The sequence below is a fragment of the Phlebotomus papatasi genome, chromosome 3 (assembly GCF_024763615.1).
Source record: "Phlebotomus papatasi isolate M1 chromosome 3, Ppap_2.1, whole genome shotgun sequence".
Taxonomy (NCBI): domain Eukaryota; kingdom Metazoa; phylum Arthropoda; class Insecta; order Diptera; family Psychodidae; genus Phlebotomus; species Phlebotomus papatasi.
The window spans coordinates 67,231,873-67,252,447 of record NC_077224.1 but is presented as its reverse complement, the minus strand read 5'-3'; the positions used below and the strand labels follow the sequence as shown (position 1 = coordinate 67,252,447).

The 20,575-nt window shown below is 35.1% G+C and overlaps 2 protein-coding genes across 3 annotated transcripts in view; both read right to left on the bottom strand.

Moving 5' to 3' along the window:
* LOC129807268 (profilin) overlaps nucleotides 1-6,437 on the bottom strand; it is a 36,279-nt gene extending 29,842 nt beyond the window's left edge. Inside the window, exon 1 of the mRNA XM_055856417.1 lies at nucleotides 5,725-6,437. Within this exon, the coding sequence (XP_055712392.1) occupies nucleotides 5,725-5,835 (111 nt within the window). The 5' untranslated portion in view covers nucleotides 5,836-6,437. The remainder of the gene's footprint in view (nucleotides 1-5,724) is intronic.
* Nucleotides 6,438-9,970: 3,533 nt separating this feature from the next.
* Nucleotides 9,971-19,688, bottom strand: LOC129807267 (eukaryotic initiation factor 4A-like). Of its 2 annotated transcripts, none has more exons than XM_055856416.1 (5): nucleotides 19,574-19,688; nucleotides 19,082-19,151; nucleotides 18,839-19,001; nucleotides 13,838-14,675; nucleotides 9,971-11,005 (listed from the first exon to the last, which is right to left on the bottom strand). In XM_055856416.1, coding segments are annotated over exons 1-5 (1,218 nt in total). In that variant the 5' UTR covers nucleotides 19,576-19,688; the 3' UTR covers nucleotides 9,971-10,860. The 2 variants fall into 2 exon arrangements, with proteins under 2 accessions (XP_055712391.1, XP_055712390.1); XM_055856415.1 differs by having other exon boundaries at nucleotides 19,267-19,649.
* Between the last annotated feature and the right edge of the window lie 887 nt (nucleotides 19,689-20,575).

Genomic DNA, 20,575 nt, shown 5'->3' with positions numbered 1-20,575 from the left:
AAATTTCCTGCATCAACAGTGGATCACATTCAACTCTACAAAGCTTTTCTTTGGTGTTCATTGTAGTGCTTTTTAGAAAATTGAATTATAAAAAATAATATATATAAATTTTTTTTTTGCATTTTGTTATCTATTGATTCAATAAAAAATTTTTTTAAGGATTTTACTTTAGATTTTCTTTTATTTCTCATAACCTTTTCATGCACTACTACTCAAACTGGGAGCCCCACGGAGGAATCGAAGGCCTGTGGCTATCCAGTTCTGGTGTTCTCGAAAGGAAGCAATCCCACATAGTTCCTAGTGGTTGAGAAAGTGAATGATATAAAAGATCATTCTGATGTTCTTCTGGGGGTTCAAGTGATGGCTTCTGGTAGCTCCGGACAGCTCTCGTTTGCACTGAGATCTCCTCGGTGGCTTTGGTTAGCTCTTGTTTTTAATTGGTAACCAAGGCATATAGAGATTCCAAAGTGCCCGTAAATTTTCTCCTTTCCACCCATCTTGCAATCCATGGAGTACGAGGCCACTGTACTGTGGAACACCTCAAGAATAACTTCCGGCAATTTCTGGAGGAAAATCACAGGAAATGTTCCTTCAAAGGCTGGGTTGGATTCCACCTGGAACGACATCTCTAGAAAAACACTATTCCCTTGCATATTTAGAAGATTTTCTTCACAAATTCACTAAATACTATCCCAAGGAACTTCACCAAACGTTTTTCTCACTTTTTCCAGCAGTGAAATAACAAATTTTCGTGAAAAACAGTCAGAAGAGCAAGAGACTTGGAAATGATGGCAATCTGTCAAAAAATTTTTGATGGAAAATAAAAAACCCAATGTGGAGGCATTTTTCTTCAAGAATTCCTTCAAAAATATGAATTTTTCTTTAAAAAATTCTTGAAATAATTCTTGATGAAATCAGCTCCAATGTGTAGACACCTTAATGCCCAACGCACAATCACTTTTGTTTGTAAACATGTTTTCAAAATTTTCTATAAGTGTGAGCGAGATAACTAGATCTAGATCTCACTCATTCTCATTGAAATGTCAAAAACATGTTTACAAAATAAATGTTATTGTGCGCTGGGCATAATATCCAACGCAGTATAACTTTTGTTTTGTAAACATATTTTTGACATTTCAATGTGATGAAATGAGAAGATCTAGTCATCTGGCTCGCTCTTATTGGAAGTTTTGTAAACATGTTTTGGAAACTGTCTATGAGAGTAAGCGAGATGACTAGATCTATATTTCATTCACTCTCATTAAAAAATCAAAAACATGTACAGATTCTGTAAGTGAAATGATAGGTTCACTCGTAGTTTGAATTGATCATTTGTGAGAATTTGTTTAAAAACAAAATTATCAATTTTTAACGCATTTTGAGAGCTATTCTAACATTTTTTGGGTAAATACATCATCCTATTTTTTTTTTGCTATTTTGCACATGGCGAATCTAACTTTCCCGGTGAATGATTCAAAATAGTTAAAAAATCTCTACCCTGAACCTGTGTTCGCAATAGGGATAAGGGGTTAAAAATTATGATGATGATAACTTGAATACAGTCAGAATAATTCTACTCTCGTACCAAAGGAATTACAGAAACCGATTCTAATGAGGAACTCACTAGCCTATATTTTTCAACAAGAAATGTTTTGGTGCGAAAGCTTTTCACCCTTTTCATCGACTATTTGAAAATTTTTCAAAATTGTCAGTCTATCTTTTTGGGACTTTGCATAACATTCTTTTAGGAAACACTGCACATCAGTACTTCAGTATTTCATCACATTTAGTTCACGGAACTGTGCAAAAAAGACTTTCTTTACTACACAAAATACTGTGAAATAATGGCGTCAATCCTGAGACCAAGATCAAGATCAAGAAAATTTCAAGATTTTGGTATTCTGAAATCAAAAAATCGAGATCAAGGTGTCAAATGTCTTGAAATCTTGAAATCCAAGACACAAACCGTGTAGATATCAGGATTTGCAATTCTGAAACCAATATTTCAAGATTTCAAGACGTCAAATTTCTTGTTTTCTTGAAATAATTTCAAGAACCTCTCGGAGGTGCTTGGAATTTTCAAGATACTAACAATTTGAAGAGTTTTATACGGAAATGACTCTTGATGAGGATTATTTCTATAAGCGATTATACAAAGAGAGAATCACTATGAAAAATACTGCGTTTGGTCTTGTAATTTAATAGAAATTGTACATATTTCTAGATGTTCGTATTGAAGTGGAACATCCTGAGAATACATCCAAAAGAATCACATTTTGCATATGCATTTCAAGGTTTATCACATGTCACTTGTTTGCTTTGCACTTTTTTTATTCTCGTTTGTAGTCTCTCATTTATTCTTTAATACGTCCTATAATTCATTTTCCTAATTTATATGGTGAAATTTCAACAAATTGAAAAGGGAAATGAACATATTTATCAGAAGTGACGTTTCGTTAAGTGTGAAAAATCTTGAAATCTTGGTTCTTAACTAAGACAATTTAAGTTCCATAAATACTTCGCGTCAGAATATGAAATCTTGATTTTGGAAATATTTGACAGCTTGAAACTTTGATTTTGAGCTTGGTCTCAGAATTGAGACCAATGTTTCTAAAACATATATTTAGGATTGTGAAATCTTCTTTAAAAGGACGTACAGGTGGTACAAAATGGTCCGAAATCAACCTAAAAAAGGTTGACATCTTCTGGAAAACTTTAGTTTTGGCATTCTAGCAAAAGCTCTCCATGAATGCTGTCAGACACTTTTCCCTCATATGATCAGTAGGGGAATTCTGTAATTTTCGTGGCATTGTCACGCGTGAGTTCGAAATCTGACAATGCCATTCGAGCTTTTTTTGTCATATCATATGAGTTCGAAAATGCAATTCACTGAATTTTTAATGAAATCCCTTTACTGATGAATTTATGAAAATACAGTACGTCTTGAATGATTTGTTTAACAAAATTCATTGTCATTGAATTGCCAGAAATCTGAAATATGTGACTTCTGACAATGCCACGTGAGCTGAAATATGGCAATGTCACGGTTACAGAATCGCATTTTCGAAAAAGCTCTCCTAAGATTCGAACCCAATTTGTCACATGGCATCGCCAGAGCGTTACAGAATTCCCCTCCAGAGGTCTAATTTTTGAAACTCTCACTTGCACTCGCGAGCTCTTTAGTGACCGAGAGAAATTGACTCGCACATCCCGCAGATTCAAATCCTTCTGTAACGACTCCTTTGTAGCATCCCGTCTGATTAAGTAAACGTGGATTAAAGCCTCAATTAACCCCTATCTTTCATACCTTACTTTTAAGAAGCTCCCATACAAAATACCCCTTACTAAATATATGTGAAGGATACTGTTTTGCGTTCATGGTGGTGAGCAGCGGAACTACGAAAATTATGTTGCCGGCCCTTGTTGCTTAGCTGTCAGTAACAAAATGGAATATTTTCCAATCATTTTATTTGTTTTTAAAATTCTCGCAAAGATTCTCATTGATTTTAGTGGTTTTTTTAATAATAATAAATGTGCGTGGGTGCGTTTCGTCTAGAGAAATGTGTCGTGGTAACTATAAACAAATTTCCTATGTTGAAATACGTGTTTTTATTTCCTTTCGGGGGTATTTTTCAGGAGACAATTTTTTTCAGAATAGTTTTTGCTTTTCTAAAGTGTTAAATCGTTCAGCCTGGTTAAATAAAACCTATCCCTGTCTTTATAGCTTCTATAATTTATATAAAATTTGAAGGTGAAATCAGGATGTGAAATTGACAGTTTCATTCCACCGCCATTGATATACGTGGCAAGATTCAGTCCTTAATTTGTGCTTACCACTCGGATCTTGCCTATGAGGGCTGAAATAGTGCCTAAAGCTGGGTGTTAATTAATGGCTCAAGGCTGGATCCCCCTTACCCTGTGTCAGACGGGATAGTACTCGTTGCACGTACTCAAGAATTTGTAATGTGTGCGATTGGCATTCTAGCAAAAGCTCTCCATGAATGCTGTCAGTCACTTTTCACTACAATCTGGGAATCGCAATTCTAGCAGGTGTGAAAAGTCTACTATGAGATCTTCGTTTTGATTTTCTCACTAGTGAGAGAGTTTCACCAAAATTTAGAATTCACCCCCTGGATCACCCTCAAATGGTAGAATTAAAGAAAAGCTTAAGATAAGCAGGGAGGCAAAGTTACCCACATCTACGGTATTTAAGGAATCACCCTGTTTTGTCTCAGGAGGACTATTTAAGAATACATTGTAGATTTCTTTCTCTTAAAAGCTCCCAATCGACTTGGAGACATTTAAAATGCTGATAAGATTGAATACTTTCCACGCTCTTTCTTACATTCACTCTTAAACTTTCGAATCTAGCTTTTAGTCCAAAATGGTCAAATTATTAGGAATTTTCCACTCATCACACAAGGCCATTAGCAGATTCGAGATCATCCACAACAAAAGTATAGTCAATGAAGGGTTAAAATAACTTAATATTCCACTCTCTTGGTGACGTGTCTGTGACACAGAGGAGGAGTCATATTTGGCACGGAAGTACAACTCAATTGATACCTTATCCGTCATGGCAATCATGTAAGTTTTGTGCCAGTGAATCGACTCGATAAGACAATCCATCTTACCGGGGAAAAGTATCATCTCTCTCTGGTAGTACAATTGTTAAGCGTTGTAAATACAACATCAAATGGCTAATAGTTGCAATTTCACGCTAACTGAACCAAATAAGAACAGTTATTGCTTAAGCAACTTGCAAATATCCCCCTTTATATATGGGATTATCACTGCCCGATATTCCCAGCATCTTCGACATCTTGGTGGGTTCCTTTGGATGGGGAGTTTGAAGGAGGGGAAACAAGGTTGAGTCATATTTTGGGGATTTTTCCGGTAAGATTTCTGATAATTGCAAGATTTTTTGGGAGGTTTCTTGGGTAAGGATTGGGTAATTCTAAGGGTGGTTTGGAAATGTCTTTTGGGGAGATATTGGGGCAATGGTTGTCGCGAATCAAGAAACGTGGATGTGATTTGCAGAAATTCTTTTTTTTTTTTGACAAAATGGCAGCCATTTTGACATTCGCCGGCGATGACTGTGGCAAAAATCCCAGAATATTATCATTCACTGGCTGAACTGACGCACTCTGACTGTATCTTTCTCTCACTTGACCATGGGATTACCTCAGAAGGGAGATTTGGAAGCCCAGAAATGGGCCAAAGGGGCAGGAGGAGGGAAAAAGCGTGCCAGACATTGGCACAAAGGTCGATTGATTGGGCAATTTTTCTGCAATTTCTGGGTCAATTATCACAAGAAATCCACCAATTTCCGGTTATTTGATGACTAAGGATGCCGATGGGTGATTTTGGGGTGTGCCTGTGTCGCGTGGAGGCCAATGAAACCGGCAAAGTGCGCCAACAGAGAGAGGTCACACCCTTGAACTTGTGTCGAGACATTTCTCCATCTCCCGGACTCACACTTTCCCATTTGGGAACTCCACTCACTTTTCCACTTCACACATCACTTTGGGGAATATTTTAGGATCACTTGAGAACATAGGGTAGCCCAAGGGCCCCTTCCGGACGATTGAGCACATGAGCAAGCTAATATGGAGCAAATGGTGGGCAATTTTTAGGGGGATTTTCCATGCAAGAAGACCCTATCCAAGAGTATCTTCCAAGACAATCTTATGCACAAATATGACAATGGGGATTTGTATTTACCTCGAATCCATCGGATTTGGCCCAAACGCCACCGTCGTGACCAGCAATGGCCGCTTTCGAAACGCACCGGGAAGCCAGAAGCTGATTGTCAACGTAATCCTGCCAGCTCATTGTGATTTAGTAGCGTATTCTTCTTGCCAGCTAATATGCCCAAAAAAAGGTAAATGCGCCCCAAACTGGGTTAAAATTACACAATTACACAAGGATAATCTTCCGGTGTGAAGAGTTTGCCCAGAGACCAGCCGGAATTAACACTCGCGGTTTTTTTTTGGCTTTTCGCGTTTCTTCTCGTTTTTTTTTCTCTTCTTCTTACTGGTCTGTGTTGGCAAAAAAACGCAATGTGAATGGGTGAAACAGAAAAATACAACGGAGAGAGAGATCTCAAATGTCGTTTCTGCGCAACACCCAAAAAAATTTCACTGCAAGTTGAATGAATCAGCGCCTCCTTCGCTTTTCTCTCCGGGGAGCCCCTTCGTGGCGGTTTTGTGTCTCGGCTTTTGGCTTTTCCTCCAAATTTTTCTGGGTTCTCCGCGCGCTCACGTTCGCCTTTGGGGTTAAGCGCAGTGGAATATGGCTAAATGGCACTGTTCACAAGTTTAATTTTCTCGGTGAGAAGAAAATTATCGTCGACAGAAGTGCGATGGCGACTACTTTCCGGCAACAAGCGAACACGAATGAAAACGGCGATGGCGAGTTCAGCAGAAAATCTAGCGGATTCGCATATGGCAACACTAGGTGGAAGAGAAGCAAAATTTCATGAAATTTTCAATGGCGATCAGAGAAAGTTTTTCTTACAAATATGAAGAAATGTTTTTGAGAAAAAATAATAAATTGGATATATATAGTGTTTTCGGATTCTTTCCCCCCTTATATTTATAAAATAATTAAAATTATGTAATTTATGAAATACTAACCATGTTTCTGCAATTCTTAATGTCGCTTGGATCAGTAATTATCGTATCTTGCTCGAATTAGCCTAATCAGCAATTCTTCAAGTTTGCAATACTGACAAATTTTTCCGTCTAAATTTGCAGAATTCATGGAATCACTTACATATATAAGATTCTGATAGAATCTGAAATGATATTCCCTCCAAGAATCATTGCAATCAAACAGGATCACCTTAACTTAACCCATTCAGTCAATGTACTAGAAATACTTGAAATAAGAATGTTCGTATTTTGAAATTAGTTTTCTACAGATTAATAGATGAATTTTTTGAACAGAAAAAATATTTAACCTATTATTGGGGCGCGGGAAGCCCTTGTCAAACACACGTCTTAACTTTCACTGAATATAAATTCTGTGTATTAATTCATTACAAACTTACAAACTCTATTACTTTAGATAGAGTAGCTATCCAAGAAAACAAATTGGCAATCAGAATTCAAATCAGGAAAGATGATGAAGGCCAATTTAAACAAATTCGACGGGATATCATATTTTTCGTCCGCCATTTTGAGCAAAAATTTTGCATGACCATCCGCGAAGCGAGAAAAGAACAACAAAATGTATTTCCATCTGTGTCGGGCTATTTTTTCCAAATAATTAAAGGATTAAAGTTACTAAAAATCTATTCCCGACAATAATTTGGATAAAAATTGCCCAGGAATAAATCATCTAAAATCACTCAATTTACGTATGATGTATAATACCATGGTAAGGAATGGGTTAATCAAATGGAATCAAAGAATCCCATGTTCCTTTATTGTTGTCGCTTTGTTCTGATCACTATGTTTCAGTTATTGATTGAATTATTCCTTCTTCTTTCATAAAATTCCGCGCTACATTACAGATTTTCACGGATTTTTTTTTTAAATTTCAAAAAACATTAATAAATGAGCATTTTTCGGAGTTCCAAATATAATAAATAAATAAATGGAATTTGCTGCAGAAGTTAATATAATACAATAATATTGAGAAAACACCAGAGAAAAATGGTTTTAATTCAGACTCCCGCAAAACTTTCTTCGCATAACCTCAAATATTATTCACATTTTCAATTCAATTCAAAAATTGCAAGTATTCTAAAATAAATGTAGTTCAATATTTTATATCTAACTTCAAACTGTTCTTCTAAAAGGTTGTATTTTAGGACTTATGATATATTTTTATGTTTGAAAGTGACGAATGCTGTAGAATGAAAAATTAAAATTGCTCTTAACCCTTTAAGGACGATTGGGTTACCCGTGACCCAAAAATGATTTTTTTTCTACCGCCTTCTAAAGTTGTATTTTGCTCTAAAAAGTTAGAAAAAATGATTTTTTCTGACCCTCGATTTTTGACCTTCTCGCCCTTAAAGGGTTAAAACAATCTGTTTACGGGAATAAACATGATAACAAAATGGAATAATTTAGAATTACGGATGCCGAATTATTAAATTATCAAAAGAATCATACATTTGGAATAATTATAATCGCATTAGAATAACATGGAATAACAGATTATGCATACAAATTTTGGATCTTGAGTAATCCTTACGGTTTAAGGACAAATACAAGGAACTACTAAATTTCGTATCTTCTAATTCTAGTCTAATGCATCAGAAAACTATAGAGTCGAGTCTCGAGTCATCCCATCACTTAGGTCCTTGACACACTTAGGATTTAAGCCGAGAGACGGCTTAGCGGAAAATGATAGAAATATGGTTTAATCATTATTTCAAATATAATTACGCCAAGCCGTCTCTCGGCTAATCCTCAAGTCTGTCAAGGCCACGTTATGCAAATAGCTAGTTTGTAGAAATCTTTAATTTTTTTTTTACCTAAAACACATTTTGATTAACAATTTTGTGATTTTTCGACATAAGTTCTACACTGAGAAAAAACGGGGGTGCGATTAACTTTTTTCCTCATAACTTTAACACTTTTTAGGTGTAAAAATATATCAACATTTGTAATGTTAATTTTACACCTTTTAAGGCTTAAAATGCCAGATGTTCGCTTCGTCCGCTTCATTCGGATGTCTTTTTTGAATTTGTTGAACGTCTCGCTCTCGAACATAAATATTATTTCCTCTATTCCTAATATCGTACATTTTTTCACTTTAAATTTCCACGCAGTGAGAAAAAATCAGCAAAATGTATTTTCATCTCTGTCGGGCTACTTTTTCCCAGTAATTGAAGGACTAAAGTAATTAAAAATCCATCCAGTTGCGTGTAGCAATAAATTATTAAAAATCACTCAATTTACGTATGATATGAAATTCTATAGCAAGGAATAGGATAAATTACTTTATTTTAAATTAAATCCGTCAAGGTATTATCCGAATAACTCCGATTTAAGTTAGAGAGTGTGCACTGGTAACCTAATTACTGTCTAATATCGCTGTGTAATTAGAATAGTAATTTGTCTTGTATTTTTGGAGTTTTTCGAAAGCTATTTTTGAAAGCTTATTTTGAACTTTTTTCTAAAAACTGATGAAAATTGGCATAAGCTCGAGTTCTCAGCGTTAACGAGTAAGATACGTTACAATCTATTATCAATTCAATTCGATTCAGAAATTTTGTAATTTACAGTGCCGGCTTTGTTATAAGGATGATTGGGAGACAATATAACAGACATGCGCTTCGTTATCCGGATGGATTTTTTGAATTTATTCAACGTCTCGAAAATATAATAAAAGTTTTTTTTTGTAGAATTATAATAAAAGTTTTAAAGAAGATTAAAAAGACATAATTGTAGAATTCTATGCTATTATACTTCATTTATTAAGCAAAAATATCACACGATAATTAATTTTCATTGCTGAACACACATCCGTATTAGAGAGCGGGCACTGTACGAATCAGAAACTCATGCTAATATCTAATAATGGTAAAGTTTGAAATTCCGGATCAACCAATCTGGAAGTTTGGATTTATGCAATTCCAAAGTAGTTTGAAAACTATTTATTATTTATATTGTAACGTGGAATTTGTTCCAGTGTCTGAAAATTGCTTTACTTACAAAAACAATCACTTACCAATTCAATTCATATCAAATGAATATTTCATTTGATTTGCTTTACCTTGTGTATCAAAATTTCACAGGCGCCACTGCACTTTAATGTTTGCTACATGGCAACACTATTCGTTAAAAATCCTCCAAAACGAAAATCTGCAGACATAACGACTAAACGACAAACTTATCGATAATTTTCGCGGATGTTTCAAATTTACAGTCGTTATAAACTCCAAAGTCTGAGTCATAATCACAAAAGCCGATTTAAGAAAACTCCAGCCGCCTAAAAAAAAACCACATTGCAATTTCACATGAAATTTCAAAATGTTTTAATGCCCTCAAGATTAGTTTTTTAAAAGATATTCTTTCTTTTTCTTTATAATAAGAATCTACATCAATTTCGCTTACATTTCTTTATGGAATACAAAAAAGAAATTTCCAGTGAGTTTATTTTATATTTTTCTTCCATATTATTCTTTTTTTTTAATTTATAATTCTTGGGATTTTATTTTGAGTGCAAGATAAAATTATTTCTCCTTTCAGCTCAGTTTTTTTTTTGTTGTAAAATTCACAATCAATTTTTAAAATCAATTTACAAAAACAATCAAAATTTCATACAATTTTCTCTCCACTTTCCTAAAAAATAAAAATTATACAAAGAAAAAAACAAAACTCTTCTCCTGCACAACACGAATATTTCATGAGAAATCATTTTCTTTTTTTTTAAATCTTATTAGCTGCTATCTGGCAAAGAAAATTCTACCAAAAAATAAGCACTTCATTATTAATTTAATTACTTTTTCTGTATTTACCTGATGCTCTTAGAAGGTGTTTCATAGATCTCCTCTTGTTCATTCTTGATAAAACAAAAAAAAAGTTGTGACAAAGGTTACAATTCTGCTGACAAAATTTTCTTCTTAAGAGATCCTAAAAATACTTTTTGCTGCATCTCCTACAAATCAATCTCAAATAATTTATAATTAGACCTTTCTCTTATTTTTTTAATTTTTTTTTTAATATTCTTAATGAAAGATATTAATTTTTGAATTTTATTCCTTTTTGTTTGCTCCTTCTTCAAGCTGCAAAAATATTCCTGAAACTTTTTTTTAATCACTTAGAAGAAAATCTTGAAGGCAGATTTGCTGCCGAAATCAAGGAAAACAAATAAAATTATAGGAGGTGTCAATGATTAAACTTAAATTAAATCCGCCACATTTGATGGCATCTCTTCAATGGTTGTATTGTAGAATTGTTCGATGTCGCGAAGAGTTCGCTTGTCCTCCTCAACAATAAAATTAATTGCAACACCTTTACGTCCAAAACGGCCACTACGTCCAATTCTACAAAAACAGTAAAAATTTTATTCATAAAGCTGTAAGAAAATTACAAATTTTAGAAAATTAAAAAATATTTTTTATAGTGGTAGGGTAAGTGTGCCAAATTCCGGTCAGCTTGTAATTTCGGCCACCTTTTTTCTTCCTCGAATTTCCATGAACTTTTAGATTTTACATACTCTAGAGATTACACAATGCAAAAGAATAACAAAAAATGTAGCTTCGACAAACGAGATGACGTGAAAAAGACATTGGAAGAATTCCCGAAAGGCAAGGAACTATGAAAATGAAGGTGTCCGAAATATTGCACCAAAGCTATGTCTACATTTTTATTCATTTTAAAATGTGTTAAGAATGATTTTAGAGTAAATAAAGACGATAAACGTTATAGAAGGTTCCAAGCAACAATCTTTCAGAAGAAAGAATAAAAAAATCAATTTGCATTTAAAATATAACATTTTAAACTTGAGACTATGACGCTTGCATGCAACTATGCCGAAATTTGGCACACTTACCCTATTCCAATGAAAAATGAACACGTTTTTTTTTAGCACTTTACTGTTCTTAAGTGTTTCTGCATTATCGACTTGTCTTTGTATTGGGTCCTGTCTTGAATGTTTTCCTGAGTCTTCGTCGTGTTTTAAAACCACCAAACAGTCATAACAGGAACCAATACAAAGAGAAGTCGATAATACAGAAGCATTTGAGAACAGCAAAGTGTCAAGAGAAACACTATTTAGGGCAAGTGTGCCAAATTTCGTCATAGTTGCATATAAGCACCGAAGTTCTAAGTTTGAAATGCAATATTTTTAATTCATATTGATATTTTTTGTTAAGGGAAAGTGGTCTGCCTTTGAATGCGGAAGCCTTTGAATATTGTATTTTTTCATTTTTCTTTAAAGCATAAATTATTTTCTATTAACTATTAGATAGCTATTCATAATCCTCACAAGTCATCAAAAAATTCAGACCCTAGCTCTTATTTTCTAGGTGCTAGGGCAAAAAAACGAAACTGAGCTCTAAACTGTAATTTTGATGTTCCACAATTCATGTGTTTTTTCATAATTAAAATAATTTTTCGAACAAATCTTCTATTGTGACTCATAGAAGGTTATTCTTGGATGGTATTTCTCCAAATACATTTTGATTCAGCTGAGATAAATTTTGTGGGTGATAAAAGTTTGCAAATATTGCTCTGCGGTAGCCTTTGAATCTTAATGTTGTGTGCCTTTGAATCCTCTCTTTCCATAGATTGAAACATCTGACAGCTTCCTGTCCGGGAGCAGAATAGAACTCATACTTTGGTCTGACAAATATCATACAAATACTTATAACATGCTATCTTGCTCCGGCCGGGATGTTTCAAACTGATAATTGTAAACTTCAATGGCGTTTTATTACAAATTTTGAAGTGAAAAACAGTGCTTCAGAAAAATGTAAAAAATGTTGTTGTATAATGACTTTTGACTACAGTGGTGGTTTTATTGAGTGCATTAGGGTTCATACTAATCAATTATGGGCCGTTTAATGTTCCAGCCCTAATATTCTCAGTGAAAAATTAAGTTTCAAAGGCTGCCCAACCACATTCAAAGGCAGACCATGCAGGCTGCCTTTGAAAATATCGACATCACATTTTCAAGTTCCTCACCAGGAAAAACTGAGGACTTGCGAGTCCTGAATGGGGTAAGCATAGAAGCTTAATGATCAAGAGAATTTTTTGGTGTAGTGCAAAGTAAAACTCATGTTGTAGTTTACTCTGAAAAAAATCTCAAATTTTGAACATCATTTTTCGTTTAAAGGCAGACTACTTTCCCCTACCTCCTTTTCGGGAGGGTTGTGTGGAACCTTGAAAACTAGTTTATCATCTTTGTTTTCTTTAAATCACTTTCTAAAATATTGAAAAATTAATAAAAATATGGACCTTGCTTTGGGTAATATTCCGGCCACTTTGAGTGAAATACCGGCCACCTTTTTTCTGACCACCTTTTGTGACGCAATGGATAGAAAATTTCAAAACGTCAAACAGAACGAGTTTAATATTTAGTTTAATACGTTTATAAGCCTCACAAGCCCTGAGATCTTCCATGTAATTTATCCTGAAGACCTGAAGAGTTGCATTTCAAATTTACACGAAGATTCCCGTAGCAATTTGCCCTTCCTGAACTCTTCCAAGGCCTTTTCCACATCATCTTTTTCATAGAAGCGATGGTTTTTTTCTCTGGACATCGTAGAACTCAGAAATTGAAAAAAAAAACATAAAATGAATAAGAAATTTAGGAAAGCAAAAAATGTTGCCGGAATAGGCAACACTACCTCACCGGAGAGACGCTCACAAAGTATATCCTTTTTTACGCGAAATACAGGATCCAGCTGGGAAATTTTACCCGAAATTTAAAGATTAATTCACTATTAACATAAACAAAAAAAATCTTTAATGAAAACTAATCAATTTTCATGAAAAACACCGAAGGAAAACCTTCTGCACTTCACCACAAATCACAAGACTGCTAGAAACACAATTGATCTGTCACATTTTTTGTAAGACTCTTTTCACAATGAGTTACAACGCAATTTAAATTCAAATTATACCTAAAATTTAACGGTCTTTGTGTTAATGCATCCTAAAATGAAAAAATATTCAAAAGCAAAATTAATTCATTGACTATTCGAAGATTACATACATAATTTTAATTAATTTATTTGCATGACGGAAATTACACTCAGAGTGGTCGAAATTAGAAGCTGGCCGAAATTTGACACATTTCCCCTGTATTTTAATTGAGGTAGGATATTTATAAAGAAAAAAACAAGAAAATTTCCCTTTTGTATTTTACTTACCGATGAATGTAATTTTCACGATTGGATGGTAAATCATAATTGATAACTAACGACACCTGCTGCACGTCAATTCCTCTGGACAGGAGATCCGTGGTGATGAGAACACGCGATGATCCAGTCCGAAACTGCTTCATAATCAGCTCACGTTCACGCTGATCCATATCACCGTGCATCGCTGACACCGTGAATGTTTTCTTGGTCATTTCTTCCGTCAGATAATCCACTTTGCGTCGTGTATTGCAAAATATGACAGATTGTGTAATGGACAGGGTATTGTAGAGATCACACAGTGTACCCAATTTCCATTCTTCATGCTGCACATAAACATAAAACTGTTTGATACCCTCAAGTGTAAGTTCTTCCTTCTTCACCAAAATCCTCACTGGATCACGCATAAAGTACTTGCTGACCTCCAACACATCATTGGGCATCGTGGCTGACAATAGAATCACCTGAACATCATTCGGCAATGTACGAAATACATCCTGAATTTGATCCTTAAATCCACGCGATAGCATCTCATCAGCCTCATCCAGGACAAATAGTTTTATCGATTTTGTGCGCAACACCTGACGCGATATCATATCAAATACTCTCCCAGGTGTTCCTACAACTACATGCGATCCACTATCCAACTTTCTCATGTCATCACGTACATTTGTCCCTCCAATGCAAGCATGACATTGGGCCTGCATATAATCACCCAGGGCAATTACAACCTTCTGAATTTGAGAGGCCAATTCGCGCGTAGGTGCAAGGATCAGAGCTTGACATTCACGGTTTTGCGTATTAATCTGCTGAAGGATAGCAATGGAAAATGTAGCCGTCTTTCCCGTTCCTATGAAAATTAATTCAATTTGTGGCAAAGAGTTAGATAGTTCTCCAAAATTCTCTTCTTTAAATCAAAGAAGGTTCTTCTTCAAGAGAAATAAGAAAATTATGATGCTGATCGAAGAGGGAAATTTGTGGACGGGGAAAGTCGGGTTTGGGAATATTTTTTTTTAGCACATTACTGTTCTCAAGTACTTCTGCATTATCGACTTTTCTTTGTGTTGGTTCCTGTCTCGACTGTTTTCTTTAGTTCTCACCATGTTCTAAAAACACCAAACAGTCATCACAGAAAATACAAAAAATATCGATTATGTAGAAGCATATGAGAACAGTAAAGTACTAAAAACATGTTCATTTGAATATATTTGCTAGGTGAAAATTAAGTACATAAATTTATATGTCAATGACCTCAATTTAGTCCTTCTAATGATTATTAAATTCTCAAATTTTTAGGTTCTTTAAAATTATTTTATAGTAAATATTGATTATTATTTTTAATCGTGTCGAGGCCTAAAATCAAGTTTGTCTTGCTCAAAAACGGCCACGTCAATGGCAACCGGACTTGCCGACATCAAATCCCCTGTTCAAAACATGTCACATTCGGAGAATCCCCGTCTTGCGCCGCTCCTCAAACGATTGAGAGACTTCCATGTCATCTAGTCTTGGTCACCACCTGGAGAGGAAGGCCTTCCCTTAATTCGACAAAATCTTGTAGAAAGACTTCTTTCCACAGATTGAGTCTGGCCTCCTCCGGAGATTGGTCAAGTGGTTTAACAGAGTGGCAAAAGCTCTTGCGAGACTTCAGCCTCGCTCTTGGTTTTTTGTGACCATGGAGAAGATGCCTCGGTTCAGAAAGAACCTTGGACATCTCTGCTGGAGATGATTTGTCTCCTCACCCGTGGTGGAGCAATTCCTGCTAGGGGATAGAGTTTGTCCACTGGCGTGCCTTTTAGGCACTCTGTTACTCAGAATCGACAGTCGATACTATCGAAAAGAAGTTATCATATCACTCCAGTATTTTTCCGCAAATATATATTTTAATGCATTTTATTTTCAATAAATTATTGTGAACAATCGAATTAAGATAGAAAATTCAAACTAAAAGGAAATGAAAGAATATTAAATTCACTATTCAAGGCATAGTAATTGGCGCATAAAGTGTTCTATTTAAGTGGGAGAATTATTAGTTAGAAAAATCACAAAAAATGCACAATTTTGGGTGCACTTTTTCGAAAAATGTTTAAAAAAAACACTGTGCGACAAAGGAGAATGGTCAAATCCGGTCCCGGTATCGCTACGAACGGGACCTATGTCAATGGATAGACATTGGTATAGGTAACAACTTTTGTTCTGGGACCAATATTCTAAACTATGGAGGAAAAATTCTATAGCATAAAAACTATTTCTTAGAAGGAAGAATGGTCAAAAGTATATATGGGCACCGGTTTATCTTTATCCAGAGATGAGAGTAGGCGCATTCTGCAGATACTGGTATAAGATTAAAAAAATTCTCGGGACCCAGGACGATAAACTCTGGGAGTCCTTGTAAAAAATCCTCTATCCCTTTAAAAAAAATCGCTCTTATAACAACGAATTACGCAAGAACGACTAAAGCGATCTTGATAAAATTCGGTATAGGGTCAGTGTATTACTTAAACTTTTTATCCATGCATATCGCCCTCTCCCCCCATCCTCCATTCTGATAGCCCCCATACAAAATGAGTGCACTTTACTTTATAACTCCTTTCTGAGTTATTTTTTATTATTATGAGTTATTATAAGAGGTATTTTCATCAATCCCCACGAAGAACATTTTGATCGAGCTTGATTGAATGACAAAAAAAAAAGAATAAGTATAGTAACTTTAACAATCATTTTCCAGATTTTTTATATTTCATTTTTCGCCTCAATAAGATCTGTTGGTACGTGAAAGATAGAAACATATCCTCATTGTATAATCTAATTGGCATTAGTGGTGATTTTTTGATATTGTAATCAAGATTTTGGAATTGCTTCTTGATTTATTGTCCACAGAAGTTGTACTAATATGCAATTCAGTGGATTAATAACAATTTGTGCGAAGGAATTTTTTCTATATTGGGACCATCAGACAGGTGGGTGTTGGGGTGGTATGCTAGTTAAAGAGTCTTCCTTAAGCTTTGTTCCCATGTCGAATTTCAGCTTTTTACCTCCTTTCAGAAAGGAATTATAACTTAAAATGCTCTCATTTTGTATGGGGGCTACCAGAAGGGATGATGGAAGAAGGGTTCGGTATGTATGATTAAAAAGTTTTCTTTAAGCCTTGTTCGCATGCCGTATTTCAGCATTGTACCTCTTCTCAGAAAGGAGTTATAAAGTAAAATGCTCTCATTTTGTATGTGGGCTATCAGAATGGAGAGTGGGGGGAAGTGGTGGTATGCATGGATAAAAAGTTTAAGTGATACACTGAGATCCTATACCGAATTTTATCAAGATCGCTTTATGGCCTCTACACACTAGAGAAATTTATGTCCATATTGAAGAGTTTTTCCTATACAAGCGTAGGGAATTTTCTTCAATATGGACATAAATTTCTCTAGTGTGTAGAGGCCATTAGTCGTTCTTGAGTAATTCGTTGTCAAAATAGCGATATTTCGGAAGGATAAACGCTTTTTTACAAGGACTCCCAGCGTTTATCATCCTGGGTTCCGGCAAATTTTTAATCTTATATCAGTACCTACAAAATGCGCCTACTCTCGTTTGTGGCGATTCGGGGACCAGCGCCCATATAGTTTTGACCATTCTCCTTTGCCCCAGCAATTTTGAGAATCTCCATAAAATCGACTTTTAGAAAATGATTCGAAAATCACATTTCTTTCGAGATAGAAGAAAATAGTCTTCTGCAATGTTGTAGAGCAATAAATTTTCTATAAGAATAAGCTCATTATAAAACGTTTAAATTTTCTCAGAGCTCGTGAAAGAATTAAATATACGTTTTGACAAATAACAAAGTATAAGTATTAGCAGTAGAGATATACAAAAAATTTTACGGCCAATTTATTTCACAAAAATAGAAAAATTGCGATTTCAATATAAGTGGCGAAAATTGGGGCACTGGCCTGGCGAGAAGTGGTAATTTCACCCTATGGGAAAAATATTATATGTACGAAGCCAGAGTGTGTGCGAAACATGAAAGCTTTCCCTCACTGAGAAAAAAAAGAGGGTTCGATTAACTTTTTTTCCTCATGACTTTAACACTTTTTAGGTGTAAAAATATATCAACATTTTTTAATGTTAATTTTACAACTTTTTAAGGGTAAAAATAACATGAAAAAGGGTAACTTTAACCCCCAATACACCTAAAAAGGGTAATATTTACACAGATTTTGGATCAATAATGCAGGGTAAAATTAACATTTCCGGAATGTTATTTTAACTTTTTCGGATTTCTCTCAGTGCTTAAATAAATAATTTAGTCCTATAAAATATTTCAGTCACAATTCGTCCTCTGATTGGCTATAGCTTTGAAAGCTTTCAAGCTTCAGCCAATCAGACAAGGTTATGTAACTGAAATATTTTATGAAAGCAAATATTTAATAACATCTGGAAAATGTTTACTTTTTTTTTAATTTGATCAATAAAAATCGATATGGGATAGTAGATAATTTTATGATATTAAAATAAATGAAGGAATAATATAATTGCCTTCCTTGTCAATGACTCAAATTTTATTTGCTTAATTTTAATATTTTCATTTAGCTAAAGTATTTTTTTTTAATAACAAACAATGAAAAATGTTTTCATTTTTTATGGATATTTGTTTGATATCGTCTGCAATAATTTAATGCTGCGGCATTGTACGTGAGATCATGGAATATTACAAGAAATGAGATAAGGTACCGCATATCGTGATTAAGCACAAAATTACATTTTTCGAGGAATCCCCGTAACTTGTAGCTTCCCAGAAATGGTTATTTCTGGTCATTTGAGCTACAGATTAATTTCATAATTATTTCTGCAAAGTATATTTGCAAGAATTTTGCGTGGGAAGAAGGGCATTTTGTGAATCAAAGTTCTCCCTTTTATTTCATGCTAAAATTAATCATTTTCTGCGCTACATCTTGCCCTTATGAGGATTCAAAAGGAATAACTATTTCCGGAATTTTCTCTGAGAAATCATTGATCACTTACCAGATTGTGCCTGGGCAATAACATCGTGTCCTTTGATACAAGGTAAAATAGCCCGTTGCTGAATTGCAGAAGGTTTCTCGAAGCCATAGCTGTAGATTCCACGGAGGAGCTCCTCGCGCAAGTTCATATCATCAAAATTGTCCACAACTTCATCCCAGTTTGTCTGAAAGGAAAGGGATTGATGCGTGAGACTTTTGCGGGAGATTGATCATGAAAAAAGTGAAAAATATTGAATTTTCTTACATCAATTAGGCTATCAGCTTCCAGAACACTCGATCTTTCATATGTGGATTCATCTCTTTTGCTATCATCCCTGCAAAAAAGAAAAAAATCCAATAAAATTAATCCAGGAAACTCGGTTCAGGGGCACATCCTGAGTGTCTCTTGCTGCGAAGAGGTGCCTCAGTTCTGTCCGGAAGGATCATAACCTGACACACTCCATTTACACCATTCTCCTTGCTTTTCCAGCCCATCCACCCACAGAAACCAAGTGGTGGTGTCTCCTGCAGGTTGATTTTGTGAGCAAAAAGCCAGGAATTTGGCATAAAACAGCGTGAAAATGACATTTTCTTCGACGATGCAGCTTCCAGGATTGATGGACACGGCTCAGAATTTCCCATATTTCACCCACAAAACACCACTGCGGCTCCAATTTTGCTCAATGGTTGGATACACAAGACACTCAGGTGTGAAATTGTGGAAGAATTTGTCGGAAAATCTTACGAATTCACGTACATTTTCCCAAAAAGTTTGGCACTCCTCGCACGTGCTGTTTAGTTTGGTTTTTCAATCAAGCGATTGAAGCCATATTGGCGAAATCTGACTCATTTCGCGGTGACTTCTGCGAAAGAGTTCACTGATATTGCATTTGACTGAGAAAGTCCTCATCACACAAAATCGTAATTTGCGCACTCAATCTTCGAAATGAACATTTTCTAAATCAAGAATTAAAATCTAAACATATTTAGAACTTTACCCTTAGATATTTGTATATAGAAAAATTTTAAAGTCAGCAAATAAATTTTTAAATGATTTAAAATATCAATATGGAATTTTCCTAATTTTCCGTTTATCATTGATGTTGGAGCAATGCGAATAAACAATTTATTTAAATTGGGAATGGACCGGCTTATGAACATAAAACAAAGAGCTATTTCTAAATACATGTGAACTGCACGACGACCCGAGCTTGACAGTCATCTTCACCACCCTCAGGGGTTCTGTTCTGGTCCTGGGTTCTGGAAGGAAACTATTGTCTAGAAAGAGCGGGAATTTTTCAATTTAATTCAATTCAATTTATTTCAAAATCTTTAGGACAAACTGTCCTCTGAACAAAGGTTGGCTGTTGGCCCCGTTGGCCCTATACAATAAGTTAGGATGACTTGTTAATGGAGGCCATATGACTCAAGATAAGCCCTGTCTTTCGCTCGATGCGAAAATTATGACTCCCTGAACTAGGCACACGGAGACACGAAGACCTGGAAGATGATCCAACATCCACAAGCTCTGCGATGTACCGCGGCCTACCAGTCGAAAGAATCCTGGAAATGAAATCCACCACACGGGTATCGAGATAACCGGGCAGTGGAAGACCGAGTATGGAATCAACATATGCTGACACGTGATCACAAGGAAAAAAAATTTTGGCACTATTCTTATATGTGCTGTATTTGATGAGACAAGAAAGTTTTTCTGAGTTCCAAAACACTATTTTTTTATACTATTGTATTTTTTTAC

Excerpts from the sequence above, each read along its gene's own strand:
- LOC129807267 (XM_055856415.1), bottom strand. Across the intron at positions 14,676-18,838 it reads TATTGCCCAGGCACAATCTG|GAACGGGAAAGACGGCTACA; the intron begins GTAAGTGATCAA and ends TAATTTTCATAG. Across the intron at positions 11,006-13,837 it reads CGTGAAAATTACATTCATCG|AATTGGACGTAGTGGCCGTT; the intron begins GTAAGTAAAATA and ends CTGTTTTTGTAG.